The sequence below is a fragment of the Crocodylus siamensis genome, chromosome 8 (genome assembly GCF_052110815.1).
Source record: "Crocodylus siamensis isolate JL-2025a chromosome 8, ASM5211081v1, whole genome shotgun sequence".
In the NCBI taxonomy this organism is placed as follows: domain Eukaryota; kingdom Metazoa; phylum Chordata; order Crocodylia; family Crocodylidae; genus Crocodylus; species Crocodylus siamensis.
Window position 1 is genome coordinate 28263069 of NC_143402.1, and position 11825 is coordinate 28274893.

The 11825-nt window shown below is 37.1% G+C and overlaps 1 protein-coding gene across 6 annotated transcripts in view; it reads left to right on the forward strand.

Moving 5' to 3' along the window:
• Positions 1-10757, forward strand: part of DACH2 (dachshund family transcription factor 2) — a 547922-nt gene extending 537165 nt beyond the window's left edge. For all 6 annotated transcript variants that reach the window (XM_090060531.1, XM_090060534.1, XM_090060533.1 and 3 more), the window contains one exon: positions 9898-10757. In XM_090060531.1, coding sequence (XP_089916657.1) covers positions 9898-9935 — 38 coding nt within the window. In that variant the 3' untranslated portion in view covers positions 9936-10757. The remainder of the gene's footprint in view (positions 1-9897) is intronic.
• Positions 10758-11825: the final 1068 nt, after the last annotated feature.

Below are 11825 nucleotides of genomic sequence, written 5' to 3' on the forward strand. Positions count from 1 at the left end.
GCATGTTGTAAATACACAATGCCCTTTTATTGTAAAATTAGTCCAAGTATCTCCTCTTCCTAGGAACTCCTTTTGGAAATTCATTGATAAGCCACTGAGAGGTCAAGTTAATGATATGGGCTCTGACCATCATGAATTATTAAAGCTTCATGAGGTTACTTTTGCTGCTTAATTTTGCTATGTATGTTACTGAAAAAAATATTGTAATGATTCTTTTGCGGTTATGAGTATGTCATAAGACTTCTTTTGTGTATTAGCAACAGAAGTAGTAGAAACTAAGGCTACACCTTACAGGATGATAACAAAAGCTTTATGCATCTCATTAGACCATTAAGCCAAAATGGCTTGTTTCCTACTCACTACCTGAGAAAATAATTTAAAAATTACTGTGTCAATCTTAAACTAAATATTAATTGTATAGTGCATCTGAAACATATTTTTAGGGCATGTGGAAATGTGAAGCTGATTTTTCATTATTATGTTTTACCAAAAACAAGGTGGGAAGAGTACAGTTTTCAGAGAAGTTTTCATTAGTCTATGCTTCGTGAATCTATGCTAAAATCCCTACCCCTCCATTTTAAAAAGGAGATACACCCCTCATTCAAGCATTTGTTCAGACATTCAGTCTCAATAAGCTTGAATCTTTCCATAGCAGGAGCCACAAAATGTTCTCCCTCTATTAGTTCAAACTGATAGTTACAGTATATCTGCATACCTTGTCTTCAGTGAACAGCATTCTTCACCTTGACTTCTGTAGTTCATAAAAAAATTACATTCTATATACAAGTTGCTACTCCTATCCATAAGCATGTGCAAACTGCAAAGGGTCAGGAAAAGAGAAAAGGGATAAGACATATGTTAACAAACTAAAATTCATGATATAAAAAAACAGAGGAAGGATGTGCTTGTACTTATTTGAAACCATCAGTTTTCTTAAAGGAATGTTGTCAAATATATTAGGCTGAAAATGTTACTGTTCTTTGCCCTCCCTCTTATTAGTTTGCAAAGTTCATGACATTATTTTGACATTTTTCCTGAACCAATAGTATCTAATGAATGCTTTGCATTTTTTGTTAAAAATTCAGTACTAACAATGATTTCAATCAATAAAATTAATAGCTGACACTGGAGAAAGATTTTGGTAAGGATACAGATTTTAGCTTTAAGGAATCAAATTTTTTATTTAAAAGCCACAGTCAATAATTATTAAAATGATCAGACACTTTAAAAAGAAAATTTTTCTGCTTCATTTTCTTCCTCCCTCAGAGTTTTCAGATGCTGTGGAGGATAGAAATGATTCACCTAAGCAGCTGTTACTGCTTTGGTCTTTTCTTATACTTTATTCACCTTTCAGAAATCACACCATGTTATGTCAGAGATTTTTTTGCTTGTTTGTTTTTGCTTTGTGAGGGATGATTTGCCATGCTAGAAACCCCATTGTATAAGCGGTATGGTGGGAAAGCAACAGTATTATTCATAGACTATACAAAGGGAATGCACGCTTATCTGCCTCAGAGAGATTTTTATCAAAGGCAAAAACAACACTAGGTCAGATAAATTTTCCAAAACATCAACAACGATACTCATCCCAGAAACAGATTTTAAAGCAACGCAAGGCAGAGCCAATAATACTTGGTCAAGATTTATGATTTTTTTACTTATAATCAAAGAAGGCAAATACCTTTCACAGAACTGAGCAGCAGCAGAAGAATTTTGCATCTAAGATATCAGTTTTCCTATCATTATTTTGCTGAATAATTAACCAGAAGATGAGAGATCGACTGAAATGCAAAAAGTGCAGCTATATATAACATAGCAACAAAAGTTAGTTTTGTGTGTCCCCCCACCTTCATTCCTCCCCTCCCTCCCCGCTTTTTTGTGTCTTCCAGGCATCCAGGGAACGTTTTCTAAATCTTTCTTCTGTGCACTCTGGCCCTTATCACTCTGATGGAAGGCTAGATGCAGCTCCCTTTTCAGCCCATCAGCAGTTCTCCTTATATCTGCCAAGAGGGTTATCACTACAGTGTTATGTGGCATTCTATCCACAACAGAGGCTGAGCAAACTGCGTCCAGTGCACTCTCTGTTTAGAAGGAAGGCCTGCTAAAGACTGGGCCATATTTTCATATACTATCAATTGATTCCTACACAGAAGTAGTTGCATCTAAATTTACAGCTTAATTTTTTATGCCAGCACATTCTGCAGTATAGCCTAATTTAGTGCCACGTGATACAGCTCACACTTGCCAGCTGGGTCTAATCAGTATACTAATTCCGTTTACAGCTAAAACCTATATTTTGAAGGGGAGAAGGGCATTAGACAATCTGTTGTGACCTACTCAGAAAGACTAGCTTTGGTAGTGCTAAGGGACTCTACACTAGAACAGAAGCTGCAGAATGAGAGTGAGGCCACTATATGCTCTCCTTCCAGTTTTTGTCTGCAAAAGCATCAGGACTAAGCCTGATGCTCAGATCCAACCTCTTTGTTTCCTATTTAAGCTTTTCCCAGTATCGTCCCTCACATGTCCACAGCTTCCTCTAAAGGGCTAGATGCAGACTGTCAAAAAGCCCAAGGCTGGATCAATTCAGTCTTTGCAAGTTAGTCTAAGGTGCACAGATTAAATTGAAATATAAGTGAACAGACATTTACCTTTGTGTCAGGAAATGCAGCCACATGCCTGCAGTGGCTCAGGCCAGAAGCTGGGGGGGTGCTAGAGCATGGCTCTCTGGCTGTGTGTTCACTTCCTCATCCTGCTGTCCCCAAGGTCTCTGGGATTTTCAGTCCAGAATTACAGCAGCAGGACTCTGCAGGGTTGCTCATCACTTCCTCTTCATGCTTCCAGGTGCCCCTGGGATTTACAGTCCACAGTTGCAGACAGCAGTAAGTTTGAGTGGGGGAAGGGGTTTTTAACCCCTCCCCTCCAGTCTCAGAACCCAGCCAGGGTTTGCCTGGCAGGGGCAGTCCTCCCTATAGACTGGGCTGCATCCCCAGCGAGGCTATCCCCTACCCACTTGTCAGCCAGCCCTCATTGTTCCAAACAGGGAGCAGAGGGGTGGGGCCAGCCCTGTTCTCTGGAACAGACCACATAGCCCAGCTCAAGGGACTGTGATTTAACTTGAACAAGGAAGGGGTCTGGGACAGAAGTTTCATAAACCAGTTTGACCAAGATCAGTTAAGTCTGATACTACATTCAATGAGTTTTATCTTAAACAGGTTTCAGCCATTTTAAAACTGGTTTATATGCAGTGAGGTTCTGTTCTGTTACAGGTTTAAACCAGTTTCTGATCACTTAAACTAGTTTATGTGTAACTTCTGTCCCTAGCCAAAGAGAAAAACTTCTTGGACACAACTCAATAACAGAAGTTAATTATGGGCTTTAGGAAACTTCTTTCAAACGATGTTTATTCTTAACCTTATTTCTTCGTTTTTGAATTGAGTGTAGAGTTAACCACTAGCAGTTTAACAAATTTAGCTTTTTTATGTGTTTATGGAGCAGAACAATATTTCTTCCAATTTACTACCCTATAAATAGATTTCAGACAGAAGCTGTGCTACTTCTGATTGGTCAGATAGGTCAGACAGCTTGATTTTTGTTTCTTTTCCTTGATTGAAATAGCACACAGGCAATAGTGATATGGTTTCTTCTGTATGTGAATTTATGATTTATTTTCTGAGAAAGCATTGCATATTTTGTTTCCACAAGCTTTTGTGCCAGTAAAACTTAATTGTTCACTGAAAACAAAGACAAACAAGGCATGAGCAAGGCCAAACAATATTATTCAAAAATTTACATAAATGTTTACAGAACATAATTTCCATTATTGAGTGCGATGGAAAACAGGAGAGTCTGGTCTGAAGAAAAATCAATAGGGGAAAAGTAAAGATAAAATGGGAAGGAATATGAAAATGGTAACTAATATAAATTAAGCCCTTTAAAAACACTGAAGAATTACTTTGTTGTTGGTTAGAAAAGGAGAGCTATGCATATACCTTGAAAAAACTACCCTGTTAGGAAAGAAAACATCATCCGAAGGGGAAATTACAATCAGTAAGATAGAATTTGGCTCACAGAAAAACTGTGAGATCTTTACTCATGTTATACATTGTGGAGGGGGAAAAAAACCTTTCTAAATGTCTTGCTTATTAAGCTAGTCATGCATTTCACTGTAGGTTGTAAAGCAGTATAACATGCACAAGGGGCTCATAAGCATATTTTAGTGTTAGGGAATATCATTTATACCATTTTTATATTGTCAATATTGCCCCTAGAGAATGAGATTAAGCTTCAAACTACTGTAAATCTACAGTTTTGCTCACCTTTGTATAATTTCATTTTTTAATAGAATGAAGCCTACATAAATGAATATTTGATTAAGGGATAAACCTAATAAAAGAATACATTTACTGCACACAGATTTATTCAAATCTTGACTATATAATATAGTAAAATGCTATAAAATGGGTATGTAGTTTGCAGTCCACTACAGAGGAGATAGTGAATATTGCTCATCAGTATAAATTTGACCATATTTCATTGTGTTTTCACTACCACCTGCATCAAAGACATTTTTAACACTTTAACTTCTTGTATGTGGGGGTTATATGGCATTATTGAATGCCAGAGACTGAATTTTAATGGTACAACCAGTGACACACAGTTATGATGTTTGGAGTTAAATTCCAAGCTCTCTTAAACCCCATGAGTATTTAACTACTTTCTATCTATGTATTGATAATACAAATACAAAGATAGCTATGCTATTCTAGGGCCTCCAGTTTTACATTTAGCTTCACAAGTATTTTACGTTCACTAACTAGGCTTCAACACGGAAGTTAAAGGAATACCACCTCTGAATTAATGAGGTATTGTCTTGTAGTATAAATTCCACAGACCTACACATGACAGCACCAAAACAGAAGGTGGCATATTTGCTAACAGATGAGAACAGGAGTTCTCAACCTTGTTATGGAGCATGGGGTAGTAGTTTGCCAAAGTTTGAGACTCCTCTCCTGCCCCCTCCCACACACACATCTAGTAGAATGAGCAAAAATGGGAAATCAGGCTGTCTTGACTTCCACTCTTACCTTTGGCTCTGTTTGTCTTGTGAAACCTCACCAGTGCTGCATCATTTTGCCTCAGGACATTCCTATGAAGCAAACTAAATGTCACTGCCCCATTGAACAGAGAAAATTAACACTTGAAAAATTACATGACAAAGTTTAAACAGAAAGCCTGTTTCAAGACCAGAATTAAAGTCATTCTACTAGACATGAACCTCAGGCATAACTTGCCTTTACATTGCTGACCCTCAGTTTTTAAATAATGTTACATTTATCACAGATAAAATCAAGAAATATATAACATTTAGTATGTCTACAGAACTGAGCCTCACCTAAAGTGCTTTAGGTAAATCATTTTAAGTCAGGTAAGTGACATCACCTTCAACACTGAGCAGCAGCTGGTACCATTAAATATCACTGGACTTCACTATTTTCCATTGGAGACGTCCTGAAAAAGCAGATTTTTTTTTATTGTGAAGAGTGCTATCCTGTGTAAAGATATTTAGTCTTTAGTAGTGCCTTTTATCTTGGGTTCCTTCACTAAAGGTAATGTTCAGGTGCTGTTGTAGCCATTCATTAAGGTGAAATATAGTACTGTGCAGAGGACCAATGGAAGCTCTTTGTCCACATGCAAAAACAATAATGTAAGTCTCAGAGTGGGCCTTAAGCGATGCCTAGACCTTTTGTTTACGTTGACTAATGCCCTGAAGTGATCTTATACCTATATAGAAAGCCACATAGCCTCCCCATTTTCCTTCCCTTCCATACGTATAAGTAAATGTGGGGAACTGCCTGAAATGTTCAGAACCAAATGTTTTGGACCACCATTTTTTTCCCAAAGCTTTTTCAAAAGTTGAAAGTAACTGTCAAAGATATTCTTTCTTTCTTTCTCTTTCTTAATAGTAAGAGCCCCTTTTTTGAGTATTTTCATATCCATTAGTTATCCCCAAAGTGACATGTTTGACAAGGTAACTTGTACCCTGTGTTTGCTAAAAAATAAATTCTTAACCTCCTTTTCTCCCCATATATAAATGCAAACCGACTTATGCAGCCACTATGAATGTGCTCTTTCTCTCTCAATATGTACAGCTTAAATCAGATATGCAGAAGTATTTAGATGCCCAATGATATTTTAAAAACTAAGTTAAGTGATAATTCCCATTGCAAGGCCCCTGACAAATGTTAAAATAATGTCCCAATGAGATCTGATCCTTGATACTACATATGAATGGCAGGATACACGATTGTTGGAATCAAGGACTCTTGTCTTTATTTTAACAAGAACTGTGTAGCCCAATTGGGGTTAGCAAGCTTCCTGCCCAGAGGAGCATAAATCTCCTCCGTATGCATTAGCCCATCTGAGCACAGGCAAGTCTGGCTGGTTGAATGTCTGGCCCTGGAGCTCTCTCGGGAGCTGTGGAGGAAGGCACACTCCGATGCCAGACTGGAGGAAGTCTCATGGCCCATTGCAACCTACCAAGGTGTTTGCTTTGCCCTGCAGTTCCCTCAGGAGCACTGGGGCAAAGCAAACAGTACTGCGTCAGGGGACCCAGGGCTTACCAAACCTGGTACCCTGGCTCAGTTAATTGGCTTCCTGCTCCAAGCACAGGGAAAATCACTGCAGGGTTTCATTACTGATGGGCTCCTGGCTCTATGCCAGGAAGTGCAGTCCCATGCAGGGCTGCACCACGTAGCTGTCAACCAAACGCTGCCATGCAGCCAATATTGGGTCCCCTGGAGGGGTTACTCCACCACAAGTTCAATTTAAGGCATGATGGAAACTGATCACCAAAATGTTTCAACTGTTTCACTGAACAATTTTGTAGCTAGTTTCTCATGTTGTTGTACCATTAATTCCCTGAGTGTGTGGCAGGGTTACTATTTTATGGTGCAATTAACAGGTTACTCATATTCTAAGTGCAATTTCTTTTGAGGGTCGTACTCAGTTAGGCACTTTTATAAATCCCATTGGCACTTAATACTTTTGTAAATCTGGCTTTTGGCTTTAGATCCTCAAAGCTACTTGTTTCTGATGGAAATTAAATCCATAAATACTTTCAAGTTCTGGGCCCTGGTGCCTAATAAAGAAGTTACCTGAATACAGGTTCTAGAGCTGTTGTGTCACTGAATTGCATAAAAAAAAACCCCCTACAATAATTAGCAGTTAAGACTTTTGGATTGCAATGCGAGGGCTTTTTGAAGGAGTTTCTATGATTGTCAAAGGAAATTGGACCAATTAATATATGATATTAGTTAGCCCATACAAATACCTTTTAGTAAGGATGAACAATAGTAAAATGGGATAAATAATCTCCATTCTTTGGTTAGAGGAGTTACTGGGCATCTGTTTAAAAAAAAACTCCACAAGATTTGCATTTCTACTTCCATACTCCCAAAGCTTAACATTTGCCTGTATAAATCTTAAGATAATAAATTTACTCAGTCAGAGAGCCCCAAATGTCATTTTTGTCACTCCTTTTGAGGTTCCCAGGCTCCCAAACATTCCTCTAGAGATGCTTTGTCCCTGGCTCTTCCTGATCTTTATTCTTGTTTATATCCAAAATACATATTAAATCATCTCTGTTTGGAGAGTATGAGCCCTCTTTAAAAACATGAAACATTCAATTACTAATTAGCTGTTTCCTGTTGCTAATGAAGTGAGCATGTCGAATTTGGATTAAAATTCAGCTACTGCTCTCCTCTGTTTATGGTTCCAGATGTTTTTGTTTTATCTAGGAGGTTACTTTGACAGCTACTCCTAAATGATAAATCACTCATATTATAGCTGAAATGCATTTTGAAATTGAAATGTGGCAAACTTTGAGATTGCTCCAAGGATCAGTGTCAGTTAGCAGGTCAATACTGGTTCTTTCCTTATGAGTATTCAGTATTGGCATATGTAAAACAGTAATGGGATAGATGTCAACATTATACAAAATGCTGCTTAAGATTATCATTTTGCTACCATCTTCAAAATCAGTACTAGTGGGTTTAACTGTATGAAATCTTAATTCATTGTAGAGTGAACAGAAATATGGATTCATATTAGCTTTGGCTTTTTATGAACATCCTAAAAGGTTTTTTTTTCCTTTGGCTTAAAGTTGATTATATGAAAGGACTTCACATTTGTATCTGATTATATTTTTATTAAATATATAAGTAAACTCCTATTTGTCTCCTTAAATTAAAAAAAAATTAAAAGAGTTTTTTTTGGGTTAAAAGAGCATTTTTTCTAAGGAATAGAGATACTGATTAACTATTATTACCATGTTGATTTAAAAACGTTTATCTAAAAACCCCACAAAAAATTAAATGTATTGTTCTGCAAGTGGTTTCAGGTATGTAATAACTATATTTTGCACAAGTCAGCTGCACTTATTTCTATATTACTCTGAATACTCCATGCAGTACATCATGACCTATGTTCTGAAACAAAATGTTTTTAAATAGGTCATGGAGAGAAGAATTAATGGGAAACTGGATCTTAAAAAAATTATTCAGAAGGAGAATGTAGCTTTTCTATTCTTTCTGAACTGCAGCACTATGCATATTTGAGTCTCACTACGAGCACCTCCAGGTGCTAGTGTGGCAGATTTCAGTAGAGTTATAAAACCATAAAACTAGTATAATTCTGAGATGAAAATCTAGACCACAGTTTAAGACACTAGGAAGGGGTTAGTCATACAGGAATTGGAGGGGAGAAGAGGACTATTGTTTTGTTCTTTTTTAAATATGCAGAACCAACGCTTTCCCTGACAAACACTCCTTGCAGTGTACTACAGCTCTATGGAATATAACTCAATGCAAGATTTTGGCTATAGGTTGAACATCTAAGTTTAGGATTAAAAATACTGTCCGTTTAGTTTAATAGTTGACCTTGAGTGCTAAAAATTAGAGACGATTAATCTAGTTCGGGGAGAGTTATTATATGGTTCTCAGATGCTGATAGCCACCCCAACAAACAAGTCAGGGGGGAGAATGACCCTTGAACCAGGGAGGTGGTTGAACAGAAAAGTTCAGAAATATGAAGCAGCTAATAAGGTTCTCTAGATTTGAGTATATGGAGCTGAGCAGTGAGTGTACATATGTAAAGGGGTATTGTTGGATCATGGATGAAGTTGTAGAAGATAAATTCTACAACTGAAGAAAAGGCTGGAAAGGTTAACAGAAGTCAAACTCACTACCAGATGGGTCACAGCAGTAATCATTTTAAATATTTAATGTTGCATTTGTTTATTCATAATTATATTCCTGAGATACTTTTAGCATGAAAGATTGTTAAGACACTAAACTAACTTCTGATGTAAATGAGATTTTAATTTTCTAGTTCCTTACAAGTATCTGATTGCCTCTTTTTCAGAGATAAGACACTCACTTGCCCTGTGGTATATCCGTATGTCTATATTGCCTCCATTGTGATCCCAAGACCACCACTTGGAACCAAGCTCTGCACACACCCTCCCACCCTATGTGCAACACATACCAAAAAAAGGTTTTGCCGTCACCATTAGAGCAGTGCTAGTTGTGCCGTGCATCAAGCTTAGAGGCACATCTGGGACAGAAAGCCTAAGAGGGACCCTGGGCATGTGCCAAAAATGTCATTACACTGCATTTTTCAGCATGCAAGCAGAGGTTTACTTCTCAGTAAGTTTTGGGATCAGCTGTGGAGATAGTATAGATATACCGCAGGTCAGTTGCAAATCAGATAATTTAACAGATAATTAACCAGATAATTCAACCACCCCCCCACTCCCCCAAAAAACTCCAAACCAACCCTAAGAGGTTCAGTTGTAAAACAGATAGATAATTTTGTAATTAACTTCTTTTTTTTTTCCAGAAAACAGAACATACATCAAACCTACTATTATGTACTGAAGGAAACTCCTATTGTTGAAAAATGTATAATGATCACTATCTGAAGACTATATAGTTCATGAAAAATGTCCCTACCAACCTTTGATGCCTTCAGTGCTGTATGAAGAAAAGGATTTGTAGCATGAAACTTGAAGGACAATTTCAAGCAATTTACTGTTGCTGCATCGAAAACTGCCGTATTGTCATTAAGAAATATTGAGACTTTTTACAAGCTTACCATACCAAACCAAGCCTGTTGCAACAGATCATTTTTAGGTCCCAGAAGATAGAAAGAAGTTTTAGTATTTTTAAGCACATACAGGAATTATTCCCCAAAAAAGAACTAATTTTTTTTAAGGAGGTAGCGATTACTGTATAGCAATGGCACAACGATTTTAAGCCACAAAGGTCCTCACTGGCTGTACATCATACAAGTCCAGTTTATCACTGAAACTGTCCAACATGGAGCTGTTTCAATTGTGTTTATAAATTAAGCTTTGTTTACTAAGCTGATACTCCATATATATTACGTTTTGAAGAGAAATGTGTGTACATTTTTTAAAACAATGATGTAAAAATCGTCCTTTCATTAGATGACCAATTAAAGAGTGTGAGCTAAACCCTAATAGCTGATGTAATATGAGGATTATAATTGATGCTTTTTTATGCTCAGTTCAGCTTGGCTTTTGGTCTTTTAAGATGAAAAAATGAATATGCAGTAGTGTTAGACAATGAAAACTTTTAAGTATGGTTTCTCTGTTGTACCATATTAAGTTAAAGTACACATTCTTTGTTAAAATGTTCTTGCTAAGAATACAGTATTAAAAACTTTTTGTTTGACTTTGGAAATCTTTTAGTTTTTTTGCATATGGATACTCACAGTTACTAGGTTAATGAAAAACGATATTTTATACTATTAAATATTTTTTAAAAATTAATAACGGGGGCACAAAAAATTCTCACTCACGCACAGAATTTTCCCCACAAACCTGGAAAATTGCTAAAGTCATTTTTCTGTTTAAACAGGTAATTAAACAATGCATTGATCACGTGGAATGAATCAGTTGATTGTTCAGTTTCCACTTTTAAGCCTAGATGTATTATTCTGTTGTTAGAGAAACACCAACTTCAGAAGACTTTAAAAAGTGATGAGATAAATATCAGGCATGGCTTCTTGATTATGCTGTGCACTGTCAGAGGTCTCACGTTCTCTTCCTAGTCTGGTCTTTGCTTCCCCATATTGAAAGCACTGTGGAGCCAGGATTCTGCTCAGCCCTTTGCTTGTAAGAGAAATTATCATGCTGTTAGTACTTCAACAGAAAACCCTTGCACTGTTTTTGAAAGAGCGTGATGGATGTTCAGTGGGATTCCGTTGAAGACATTGGCCTCACTTCTCAGCTAGTAGGAAGCAGAAAAGCTTCATAGTTTCTGTGGAATCTAATATAACTAATCTGATTTTTGCCAGTTGAGTATTTGGGTTTATGGCTCTAATTCACTACTGGTATGGCAGATCCAGTTCCACCAAGTTAACACTCTAGTGATGAATTTGGTCAGTGACCAAAAGGAAGGAAGATACTTGCTTTCACAGGTCCTTGTTAAAGACTGTTATCATGAGCAGTCTCTTATTATAGACATCAAAAATTGTCATTATCCACAGAACATGGAAGGAAAAGACCCTCAAAAAGTAAATAAAAGTTTTGTTTCACAATCGCCAGGAACAGAGAGTAAAATAAAAACAAAATATACAGCAATTGAAATTTCTCACACAGCCTGGCTGATTAAAGAGCAAACATGTTGCCTTATATAAATTCAATGGCGTTACTCTTTTAGTCTCTTTTTCTCCAACGCCCTCACCACTCCTAATACATGCTGGCTTCTAACATGGAGGAAGTACAAAGGATATGACCCAAA